Source organism: Macadamia integrifolia, chromosome 5, assembly GCF_013358625.1.
Source record: "Macadamia integrifolia cultivar HAES 741 chromosome 5, SCU_Mint_v3, whole genome shotgun sequence".
Classification (NCBI taxonomy): domain Eukaryota; kingdom Viridiplantae; phylum Streptophyta; class Magnoliopsida; order Proteales; family Proteaceae; genus Macadamia; species Macadamia integrifolia.
The window spans coordinates 1,113,773-1,126,008 of NC_056561.1; the positions used below are offsets into that span (position 1 = coordinate 1,113,773).

The window sequence follows — 12,236 nt, forward strand, 5'->3', positions numbered from 1 at the left end:
GAAAAAAAAAAAAAAAAAAAAACTGCCCCATAGTATTAATCATAAGAATCCTTGATATTAGTCATATTTTTTTCTTTTTTTTGGATAGATTAGTTTGGTAGTTTTGAAGTATAGCTTAAGACATTTGCAAGTCATTTCCAAACTTAGAGATCTTTAAGGATGGACTATAGTTTTGTTTTACACTATTTTCTACGACTTAGGTGATAGAAATTTTCAGAAACATCTTGGTATATTGTAAAATAGGTGGTCATGCCTAACAAGAAAATGCGCTCCCGTGTCTTAGTAATAGGTTTGTTAGCTGATCTACGAACACCCTTGCTTCTTTGGTCTACGATCAGCTAGCTCTTGCCTTTACTCTGCCCAGCCCAAGTGCTTGGTTGCATGGGGCACGTTAGTGCAGTGGTTTTCTTTGTGGGGATGGGATCGTATCCTACTCGAAGCACTCCACCATGAATAATAGTCTTTGGGTTGGATAAGCAACAAAGACTATAAAATAGCCTCTCTTTAGGGTGGGCTTTCAAGACACAGATGAACTACTCCATCTAGAAAGGGCTTTCCCTTGGGGAGAAACAGACTGATAGCAGATGAACTACTCCATCTCTACATGTTTCGTACGGTCATGCTAAATGGATTGTGGGCAATGCTGATAGCAGACTTCTTGTCGCAATAAATCACATCGACAAATCAATAGACACATGAATCCTGAAGACGACCCTGAAGCCATTGTAGTTCACATATACCTTGAGCCATGGCTCGTAACTTTGCTTCAACACTAGATCTTTGCAACCACTGCTTGCTTCTTTGTTTCGCCATGTAACAGGGTTACTTCCTACCATGGTACAATACTCAGAGGTAGTTCTCCTATCATTAGGACAGCCGGTCCAATCTGTATCGGTGAATGCTTCTACACACAAATGACCATGCAGAGAGAATAGAACCCCTTGTCCTAGAGCTGACTTCAAGTATCTCAGAATGCAGTATGCATACTGCATCCTGATGAGTGGAGTATGGATCATGCATATATTGGCTTACCAGACTAACAACAAATGCTATAGTAGGAAGAGTGTGGGAGAGGTAGATGAGACGACCAACTAGCCCTTGATAGCTACCCTTGTCAACTAGTTCTCCATATTTTTCCTTGAGGTGAGAATTAGGCTCTAATAGTATCAGTAGCCAGACATCCTAGTAACCTCGTATCATAGAGAAGGTCAAAAGTATACTTCCGTTGGGAAAGAAAGATACCTTGAGCTGAGTAGGCTACTTCAATACCCAAAAAATATCTGAGATTCCTCTAGTCTTTGATCTCGAACTCAGTTCCCAAATAAGATTTGAGATGTGAAATCTTTAGAGTGTCATTGCCAGTAATCACTCTGTCATTCACATACACTATCTGTATAGTAATGTGCTCCCCTGACTTCTTGATAGTAGAGTATGATCAGTATTACTCTGTTTGTAGCCTATGGCAATCATAGCCTTGTCGAACCAACCAAACCAAGCTCGTGGGGACTGCTTTAGCCCATATAAAGCCCGCTTTAACTTGTGCACCTTGCCCTGAGTCTGCTGAGTGGTAAAACCATTAGAGACATCCATATATACCTCATCTTCCAGTTCGCCATGAAGAAAGGCATTCTTAAAATCAAGCTGTTGTAGACATAGTTGTCATGGCGTCGCCAAGGCGGCGATTTGGTGTCCTGGCAGAAAAAGAAGTTCATGGTAGTGCTACGATTTACGTGACTCACAAATGGCGGTCGCCATTGGCTGATAGGCATTGCTATGGCACCACCATGGATGCCAGGTCATGCCTGATTCATTAGGCAGTCGATTTTTTGTAAAATGCAGGGTGATTTTGATAGGGCTATGTTGATTTTTGATGATTTGATGTTGCTTAATGTTAGTTTTATATGTTATAGGGTATATATTGTAGGCTTGTAGCATGCTAAATAACTTTAGAAAATAGGAGAAATAAAAAAATAGCATACTAAATAACTTTAGAAAATAGGGAAAATAAAAAATGACACATGGGTGATTTGACTACCATGGCAACGCCATAACGGGCGATTCATCGCCAAATCGATTAGCCACCCCTCCACCACCTTAGATCGATTTGACGCTGTGACAGCTATGATTGTAGATCCCAACCACGGTTGACAACACATGATATGATTAACTCTCACGGTGTTCATCTTCGCCACAGGTGCAAAGGTTTCCTCGTAGTCTATGCCATAAGTCTGGGTGAGCCCTCTTGCAACCAATCGAGCCTTGTACCTGTCTACAGATCCATCTACAGAGTGCTTCACCGGGAAGATCCATTTGCAACCAATAATTTTTTTCCCTAAAGGAAGATAAACTAGCTCCCATGTTTTGTTCTTCTCAAATGCTCTGATTTCCTCATACATTGCTTCTTTCCACTTTGGATCAGCAAGAGCTTCCTGCTAGCTATGGGGAACAGAAACAGATGACAAGGAGGAAACAAAGGAATAGAAAGAAGGAGACAGACGCTCATAGGAAACAACATTAGAAATGGGATGTTTAGTACATTCCCGTTGAGACTTATGAACAACTATTGATAAATCAAGGGATGGATCAGAAGAAAGGGACTCACCAGTATTAGGACTCGGTTCTAGAGCATGTGACTGGCTTGGTGCAGTGGTGGTAGGGTGAGTTTGCTCATGGCAACGACGCTCAAACACTTGAATAGGCTTGGTCAGCATCCCTTGGGTAAAAACTTGTCCCTGCTCCCCTTGAGCAAAATTGGGTGGTCCCGCTGTTCCTGACCTGTGATCCCTTCTTCCAAGTACACATCTTCCACTATGTCCAATGGAGCAATTAGTGGTACATCTTCCTCTCTAGGTGACTCCCCCTGAAGAGGTACATGATAATAGGCAGTGGATTCATGGAACACATCCATGGTCAAATAGCATTTCCTCATGGGAGGATGGTAACAGCAATACCCCTTCTATGTGGGAGAATATCCAAGGAAGATACAACAGAGTCCTCTGGGATCGAACTTCCCATGTTGTTGATGATTCCTTGCAAAGGCAATGCACACAAGCACTTCGGGAGGCACAACAAAGGAAGTAGAACTTGTCGATACCTCAAACATCAGACACCGGACCACCTCCAACAGGTGATATTTCTTCTTTGCAACCCCATTTTGGGCAGCTGTGTCCACACAACTAGTTTGATGTGTAACACCTTGATCAGCTAAATACACCTGAAATTTTCCATCAGTATACTCAGTGCCATTATCAATACGAAGTATTCGGACCTTAGCATCAGACAGAGTATGAACCATTTTATGAAACTGCTTAAAACAGGAAAAAACATCACTCTTCTGATGCTGTAGATAAACCCAAGTGGTTCGACTAAAGCAGTCAATAAAAATCACAAACCAATGGTGTCCAATAATAGAGACACAATGGGATGGTCCCCACACATTAGAGTGAATCAAAGCAGATGGAATCAAACTTCTATTATCTGAAATATGATAAACTGATCTAGTTTGCTTGGTAAAAACACAAACATCACAAAAGAAATTGTTTGGAGTACACTTTCGAAATAAATCAAGAAATATTTTTTCTAAAATTCCTAATGGAGGGTGACCCAAGCGACAATGCCATTGGTAGAGTTCAATCAAGGCAGGAATAGATGCATCTGGAACAATGTTCTGAAAAGTCAACACAGTAGGAGACCGATCGAGCAGGTACAAACCATCCACCACTTTACCACTACCAATTGTACGTTTCGTTACCAGGTCCTGAAAGAGACAATGAGTAGAAAAGAATGTTACTTTGCAATTACGATCTGTAGTAATGCTACTAATGGAAAGAAGATTAGTAGAAAATTTTGGGACATGCAATACTGAGGATAGAGATAATAATGGACTAGGTGAGATGTAACCCTTTTCAGAGACAGAGGAAAGAGACCCATCAGCCACCTGAACCTTTTGGTTACCTGACAGAGGAGAGTAAGCATCAAAATGTTTAGGAGACCTAGTTATATGGTTAGTGGCCCCTAAATCGATAATTAAAGAAGGGGATTCAATCGACAACAATGGCCACCAAACGGAATACCTGTGTTCGAAGCAGAATCAGAGGAAGTTGCCAAGGAAGTAGCTGAAGCCACAGAGGAGGATGCAGTGTCAAGTTTGGTCATTAGTTGGCGCAGGGCATGTAGCGCTTCATGAGAGACGGATGAATCTGTAGGAGTGTCATCAGAAGGCTGATTTGCAACAACATTACACTGTCCCTGTCCATGACCAAGAGTGTTGGCTGGTTTACTATGTAACTTCCAGCATTTGTCCCTAGTTTGACATTCTTTTCCACAGTAATCACACAATTTGATTCCTTGAACCAGTAAAGAGCAGAGCGAACCTATATAATAGGTGAAAACATAGCAATACAATGAGTATCCTTAGTTTGAATTAGGACATAAGCTTGTTCTCGGGAGGGAAATAGAACTTAAAATCTGTGCTCGAGTTTGATCAAACTCGGTATTAAGGCTAGCAAGAAACACATACATATGAATCAGGACATAACAGTATCAGTTTCGCATGTAAGAGCAGTGTCATCATAAAAATCTAACTCTTGCCATATACCTTTGAAGGTAGAGTAATACTGTGAAAGAGAAAGTTCCTTCTATTTAGTATCTTGGATCTGTTTCCTTAACTTGTAACACTAGGCATTATTGCCAACTTGAGAATAGGTGCCCTTGGTAGCCTGCCAGATCTTTGCAACAGTATCCAGTAATAGGTAGTTCTGAGCAATAGTTGGATCTATGTAATTGATGAGGTAGGACATAACGAGAAAGTTGTCTGTCTCCCATTTGATATGAATTTGATCAGCAACAGTAGGATTTTTCGTAGCACCAGTAATATAGTCTGAATAGCCACAGGCACCAATAGCCAAAAGCATGAATGGGACCACAACATATTTAGTTGCTCCTATCTAGTTTGATGGAGCTAGGGAGGATGGCAAGGTCCATTTAGATCCAGTAGATGCAATAGTAAGCTCAGACATGTTTGCTAATCAGAGAAAAAAAGGGTCTAAGACAACGTCCCTAGAATAGCACCGGAATCTTCAATAACTAGAGAGCAGACTCATGGCACATATCATTTCACAAAGAGATAACAAGATGAACAACCTTGGTGGGAAAGATCACATTCAACCACCAAGGGAGTAGAAGATGACGCCTATGGAAGAAGGCACTAGAAGCTAGCGGCAACAGTGAGAGGTGCTAGTGACAGAGGCGACTATGGGAGTCGGCGTTGTCGGCGGCGGTGGGAGGTGCTGTAGCTGGTGGCGATGGCGGTGGTGGTAGGCAAGAGGTGTAGGCGATGGCTAGGGTAGGGTAATGAAGAGGGAAAAAGAAGAGGGAGAGAAAAGAGGATTTAGGGTTTCATGGTTCTGATACCATGTTGATTTATAATGGAGAAAGGAATATTCTAGAATATTAGAAGACCATAAAACCCTAATGGACTTAAGGACCTGTTTGGTTGGACTCCAGAATACCCATAAAACTCATTATTACAGCAATAAGTAATTGGAATAAATTAGATAGGAACTAGCTAAATGGTGGACGTATATGCTTGGGTATTTCATGAAATGGTAAAAGAGATGGAAATCTCATATATGACCAATAAATGTTACAATTCTTGAACTGATGAAATTTCACCCCTGCCATAAAGAAATAACCCTCATTTGGTTTGCTGTGAAGTGGAACAAGATAAAATTTTCATTGGTAGATTGTAATGAAAGAAAAAATATATACATAAAGAAAATTTTGATGGGGCGTTTGATTGGAAATTGATGTATAGTGGTACAAAAACATGGGTGGATCATGCAAAGAAAGAGAACAAGTTAAAAATATTCAGTTGTATTTCCACAGAAAAGGAAAATAGCCATTCTTGGGAAAATATGAGTCAACGAGAAGATTTTGGGGCCTACAAAGATTTGCATTATGACCAAACACATGGAAATTGATTTTGAATGTAAAATGGGTTGTTCATGTTCCACTTTTGGCTATTTACGCTCACTCTCATTCATTTTCTTATTTCATTTTGCTTCACAATAAAAATTTTATTTCCCTTCACTTAACATTTACTTTAATGAAGCCCTAAGTAGAGCGTGCTAAGTACAAATAAGAACTAGACCCCCCTTTGGTGCTAAGAATTGAGGGACTTGTATGATACCATTATGTGATGTAGGGTCATTGTAAGGCCGCCCTCCACTTTTGGCTACTTAAGCTCACTCACATTCATTCTCTTATTTCATTGACAATCTTATTTCCCTTCGCTTAACATCTAATTTAATGAAGCCTAAGTAAAGCATGCTAAGTACAAATAAGAATTAAGTTTTTCAGAACAATTTTTAAATTCTTCGAGTGATTTCGAAGCTCTCGATGCCACCTCCCCCCCCCCCCATGTAATCTTTCCATGTCTAGCTCTTCTCTGGCGGTTCCCACTGCTAGCTACTCTCTCCCTGCCTCACCTTCCTCTACTGGCCCCCTCCTCGCTGAACCTTCCCCTCCCTCCTCCTTCCTCTCCCCCTAAATCCTGGAGAACTGTTGCTAGCCCTCATTCCCACCCCTCTAGAGATGGTTTCTATGTTCTTCATCCCCCCCCCCCCCAACCATGAAAGACAATAAAAAGGTTGGTATCTGTTCTGCTGGACTGTTGGAGCCTAAGATTTCTAAGTGGAAGAATTGCTTGATAGGTCACTTTCTTGGAAGCAGACCTCCTTTTCAGATTGTAAAATCCTCCCTCTCTTTACAATGGAGGATCAATGGCAACCTTTCAGCATTCCTTCTTGACAATGGCATGTTCATCTTCAACTTTTCCGATGAAGCCGAAAAGATTTTTGCTCTTAAAGGAGGTCCATGACTAGCGGGAAAGAAACCCATCTTCCTAACATACTTGGATCAGTACACTAGCCTTAGCAAAATTGATTTTAAGACCATCCCTATCTGGGTATCCCTGCCAAACCTCCCCCTTTACTTTTGGTGTGCTTAGGGTTTGAGCATTGTTGGATCAGTTCTGGGAAAACTCTTGTACTCTGATCGTCGCACTCGAGTTATGGTGTCACGACCCAAACCTAGATGTCAAGTGAAGCTACAACCGTCACGGGCGCTGATCAGACGATCACTAACACTCATAAAATCACTCCTAATAAAACTCATCAAATTCAAGTGATGTGGATAAGTCACTTAATGGGCTTATTTTATTGCAAATAAGCCTTAGGTTGGGTTATGTATGTGTTGGGCATTTGATCCCATGAGCTTTCTTTGTAATAGGCCACTTTAATGGGCCTAAAATATGGATGGAAAGTAGGAAAACGGGATTTAATTCATTAGCTTAGTTAAAGTCTTGTTTTGAGTCTATTTCCTTTGTTGTTTCAGTTTTGGTTAGTTTAGGTTTCCCTATTAGTGAATGACTAGTTAGTTACCTACTCCATGTTGGAGTTCTAGTTTAGTCCTAATTGGCGTCCAACTCCTATTATGTAAGGTCTATTCCTACTTGGAGTCTAACTCCTAGCTATCGTATGACTGCTAATCTACCCTCTTTATATAGAGGAGCTTATGTACTCTTAATTGTCAGATTTGAATAATGAATGATTGCAGTCAATTGCTTAAACAGTCGGGATAGCTGTGTGAGATACCCAGGCCGAAATAGCCAATCCCACCCGCAGTTTTCTTGTTTCTTTTCTCTCCTATTCTCTGTTTACTGCTACTGTTAGTGCTTGTTGTTATTGCATACTGACATTAAAGAATCCTAAGAAAATCATTTTTTTTTCAGAACTTCAAAAGCCAGAACCGACTAGCACCCATGGAGGAATTAGGAGAGAGATCGATCTCCTCTTCCTTCCTCAATTGATCTCTGATCTGCCTGGACTTTTCAGAGGGTGTTCACAACCACCGAAGGATCACTCGATCCTCTTCTTGTTGCTGTCCAAGCATCCCTACTACAGTTCTTAAAGAATTTTCTCAGATTCTCTCTTGTAGGTCTAATTTTCAAGAAAGTGAATATCTCAGCAATCAGCAATCAGCAATCAGCAATCAGCAATCAGAAGCCCTTCAAAATTTTGGGTTTTTGTACCCTCCCTAGGGACTACCTACGCCCTAGAATGCAGCTCATTCTAAGCTCCCCAGCTGAACCCGCACCACTCTCTCTCTTAGGCCTGTGCAAGTGTTTTTTTCTCTCCTGGTGGATTGCCACTTTTTGGGGATTTTCTTTGTTGGGTTGTTTTTATCTTGTGGGGGGTTATTTCTGATTGTTATTTCCTTGTTTCTAAAGTATTCTTGGGTAGTGGTGGGTCATAAGCTATACTGTTTGGAGTTGTAATCTGTTGGGGTTCGTTACCTGTAACCTACTTCTACATTATCAAGTCTCAACAAAAATAATCAACCATTATTATAAATCTCAATTAACTCCTACTTGTGGCAATCTAATGTATGTCCTAATCAATTTTCAAATCCGACTATCGAAGATTACATCTCAAATCTATCCCTCTTATGCCTTAGCACAACCTAATCTGATTCAAAGGCCATATCCCCCGCCACAGCTTCACTACCTGAGTGCAATCTCCAACTGTCTCCTAACCCAGTCCTTTCTCATCTATCGCCACATACTGGTTTCCCCCTTAGGTTGTCTTTGCTAGAATGGCATTGAGGACATCAACCATCTCTTTTTCTCTTGCCCTTTTCCTCCATCTGGAAGAGGGTTCTTAGCAGTTGCTGACCTTCTAGAAGAAATATTCTTCCCTTCTTTAGTGAGTGGATCTGGGTCGACATAATCTTTGCTAGTTTCACCATTTGTGACATCGCAGGCAAGCTTGCTTTTTATGCCTCCATCAACCACCTTTGGATGGAGCGTAATCTGTATAGATGAGCATCCAACTCTCACTCCTATGACAATATTTGGACTGCCATCTACTTAGACGTTAGCTCCAAGCTCACTTCTCTTAGGCATAGATCTGTTAGAAACTCCCCAAGGAGCATGCTTAGTGTTGTTGGCTAGGTTCTCTCTCCGTCGATCTTATCTTACCCCCCCAATGACTATATCCCCTTGCCCCCCCCTTTTCTTTGTATATTCTCTCCCTTGTTTTTACGCCATTTTAATTACTCATGCCCAATAAATAAATAAATAAATAGAACGAAACCCCCCCCCCCCCCTTTTTGGTGCTAAGAACTGAGGGACTTGTATGATACCATTATGTGATCTTGCCTCAGTGTAAGGCTGCTAGAGCCAGTCACCTGCTTGATTGGTGAAGGAAAGCTGGGAATTTGAATCTGAAATTTCGATTTCAACTGCCCAGTCCTTTATGATCAAGGGTGTCAGTCGCTGAGGAAAATCTGGAGAGAGAGTCTTGTACATTATCTTCAAATAGAGCAGTTTCACTATTTTCTAAAGATCCTTAGCCCATGACACTTGATAAGAAGTTATATTTCTTTCAAAGAGAATCTTTGTGGCATTCTATGGGCAAGCTGATAATTTAGTTTGTGTTGAGTACTATGTTTGAAGACTTTGCTTTACAGTGTTCTCCAGCTTCTAATATTGAACCACTCTCTTACATGATAGTACTTCTTAAAGTTCTCTCTTTTTTACAGGTCTTCAACACTTACGGATCAATGGGGAATGCTGCTTTGCTTCATAGATATGGATTTACAGAGCCTGATAATCCCTTTGACATTGTGAATATTGAGCTAGACACTGTGCTTGAATGGACTAAATCATTGTACTCCAGCCGTTATGTTCGAGCAAGATTGTCACTGTGGAGGAGGTTGCGTTTTTCAGGATGTGTTGGTCTAACTTCTGAATATTTTGAAATCTCATCAGATGGTAAACCTCAGCTTGATCTTCTGATTCTTCTCTACTTCATTTTCTTGACTGAGGAAGCATATCACAAATTGAATCAGATGTTACCATCCTTTGGCAACATCAGTGAAGCCATTCCCATTATTCTGTTGGAGACGAACAATTTGAAATTCCCACCAGAAACTCCTGAAGTGGGGAATGAACTTTTGCTGACAGATATGGTTCGTGAAGCACTTAAGTCACTTGCAGACATTCGGGAGAGTTTCTATGGTGAGTCAATAGAAGATGACATAGAGGTGCTGAAGAGGGGTTGTCTCATGCTGGAGAGGAAGTTGTACCATTCATTGACGTTGCGGATGAGCGAAACGAGGATTATTCAGAAGCTCAGGGCGTATGCTTCTCCGGCTTCCCGCAGAACCAAGAGAACATATACGAGGAAACGTTGAATAGATGACCGATTCATTCAATACGAGCTCTTCAAACTGCCTGTCAGTATATCTGCAGATGTGAAAGTGTAGTGGATCTGACTGACCTAGGAGCTCTATCCCCCTCAAAACACCCATCCCAAAAAAGAAAAAGAAAAGAAAAGAAAAAAATCTAATTGAAACTAGGGATTCTTATCCAGGATGGCTGACCTACCTGCGACTGACCCACCATAGGAGAATCCAGGTGGACTAATTTCTTGATCAAGCTGAAGAGTTTTAACACAATTTATGGAATGGATGGTTTTGGTTTTAATCTAGTTGGTATTTTCGAGGAACATTGGATTCGGCGGTTGGGTTGCAGGTGGACTGCTGTCTACTTGGACCTCAAAAACCAGTATAAACCTTGGGAGCAAAAATGGTCCGAGTACTGTTGAACTGAATGGTGTTGCCTCCAATTGATTGATGGATCAGTCCCTTTGGGGGTCGACAGTGTTTCCATGAAACAGTGGACTGACTGCGTGATCTGATCACTTTTATCAAAACAATTAATTGAACCATTGGCAAAAAGTCGATTTTTTTTTTTTCAATAAAATTGCTAATAAATAAAAAATGGGACTAATTCAACCCCCTCTCCTCTACAAAAAAAAAAAAAAAAAGGATTGAGTTCCTTGTCCTGTTGCATAGCATTCGTTATTGTCTTCTTATGTATAACTCTCCTCTCACAATTGGGGGAAGGAGGAGGACGAGGAGTAGGGGAATATATCATTTCATAGGAGGGAAGAGAGAGACATAGAGGCTCTAGTGTATGTTATGTAACCTAGTAACATTTTTTCTCCCATAAAAAATGGGCGAGAGAATGTTACCCTGTTTTGTGTCACCCTACCTTGTCAATGCATGTACACATCAGCATGTGGTCCAATGAGAGGGCGTGTGAGAGCATCTTTGGCATGAGGCAATGTGGTCTTTTTGCATCTGTTGTGTCTAGGCATAGACACACGCAAGCACGTAGCATTTTTTCTCATAAAACGATCAGCCCCAAATAATTTTAATTCACCAATACCCTTGGTTGACTCAATGCTCAAATTCTTCAATAAGGCATATCAAGCTACAACCAAGTCCCATTAAAAATTGACAGCTTTTTTTTTTTTTTCCTGAGAAAGAGCAAAAAATATTAAGAAGGAAAAGAAATTACAATCTAAGGGAAAGACGCTCCTTGATAATTAGAATACAAAATATGTCTAATGAAAGATGGGGCAAAGTTATCCCAAATAACAAAATATTGGTGACTTACAGCAAATAAAGCAAGAGCATCTGCCACACCCCGTTCACATAGAACGGGATCGGTGACTGGGTTAACTCCGGTTAACCAAAACCTGTCAGGATCATCTGATACTGTACCCTACCACAGCATACCCATATCTAAGATAAGTGTTCAAAAGTTCAGCGGAAGACTTAAATTACCTGTAAATATCATCAATATACTTGATACTCAAATTGTAGTATATAGCTAAGTACATGTGGACCCGCATGCATGATATTTACACAAAAAGAATAACAATTTACATATCAAGTACACAAAAAGGGGGGTCATCAAAAGAATCAAAAAGCAAAATCCTGTACGGTGTCATCACAGCGGTCTCGCAGCACAGCCCTCGTACATGCAATCAGCACCATACTCATACTACTCGGGGACACACCAATCCCCAACGGGAAACTCGATAGTGGGGCCCGACCCCTGATCTTTAGGCAGGTGACCTGTAAAATCATCTAAAAGAGGTGCCCACGTGGAAAGAGCTCATTAACTTAGTAAGTGAAAAGAAAGATCATACAACAATCACATACATATACACTATATGCTATGCAATTCATTTTAAATCTTATCCATCTAAACAACATTACTAAGTCTTTGATTATGTGCTACTTACAACCATAGTGCGCGTATGCCCCGGGTACGAGCCACTAACTCCATCCCGTGATACGCCCATAGGGTTGTCGGAGAA

The 12,236-nt window shown here is 40.9% G+C and overlaps 1 protein-coding gene across 3 annotated transcripts in view; it reads left to right on the forward strand.

The window, feature by feature from the left end:
* Positions 1-10,803, forward strand: part of LOC122079790 (N-lysine methyltransferase setd6) — a 42,010-nt gene extending 31,207 nt beyond the window's left edge. For 2 of the 3 annotated variants that reach the window (XM_042646510.1, XM_042646509.1), the window contains exon 5: positions 9,604-10,803. In XM_042646510.1, the coding sequence (XP_042502444.1) occupies positions 9,604-10,257 (654 nt within the window). In that variant the 3' untranslated portion in view covers positions 10,258-10,803. The remainder of the gene's footprint in view (positions 1-9,603) is intronic. The other variant, XM_042646512.1, reaches the window with a different exon arrangement.
* Positions 10,804-12,236: the final 1,433 nt, after the last annotated feature.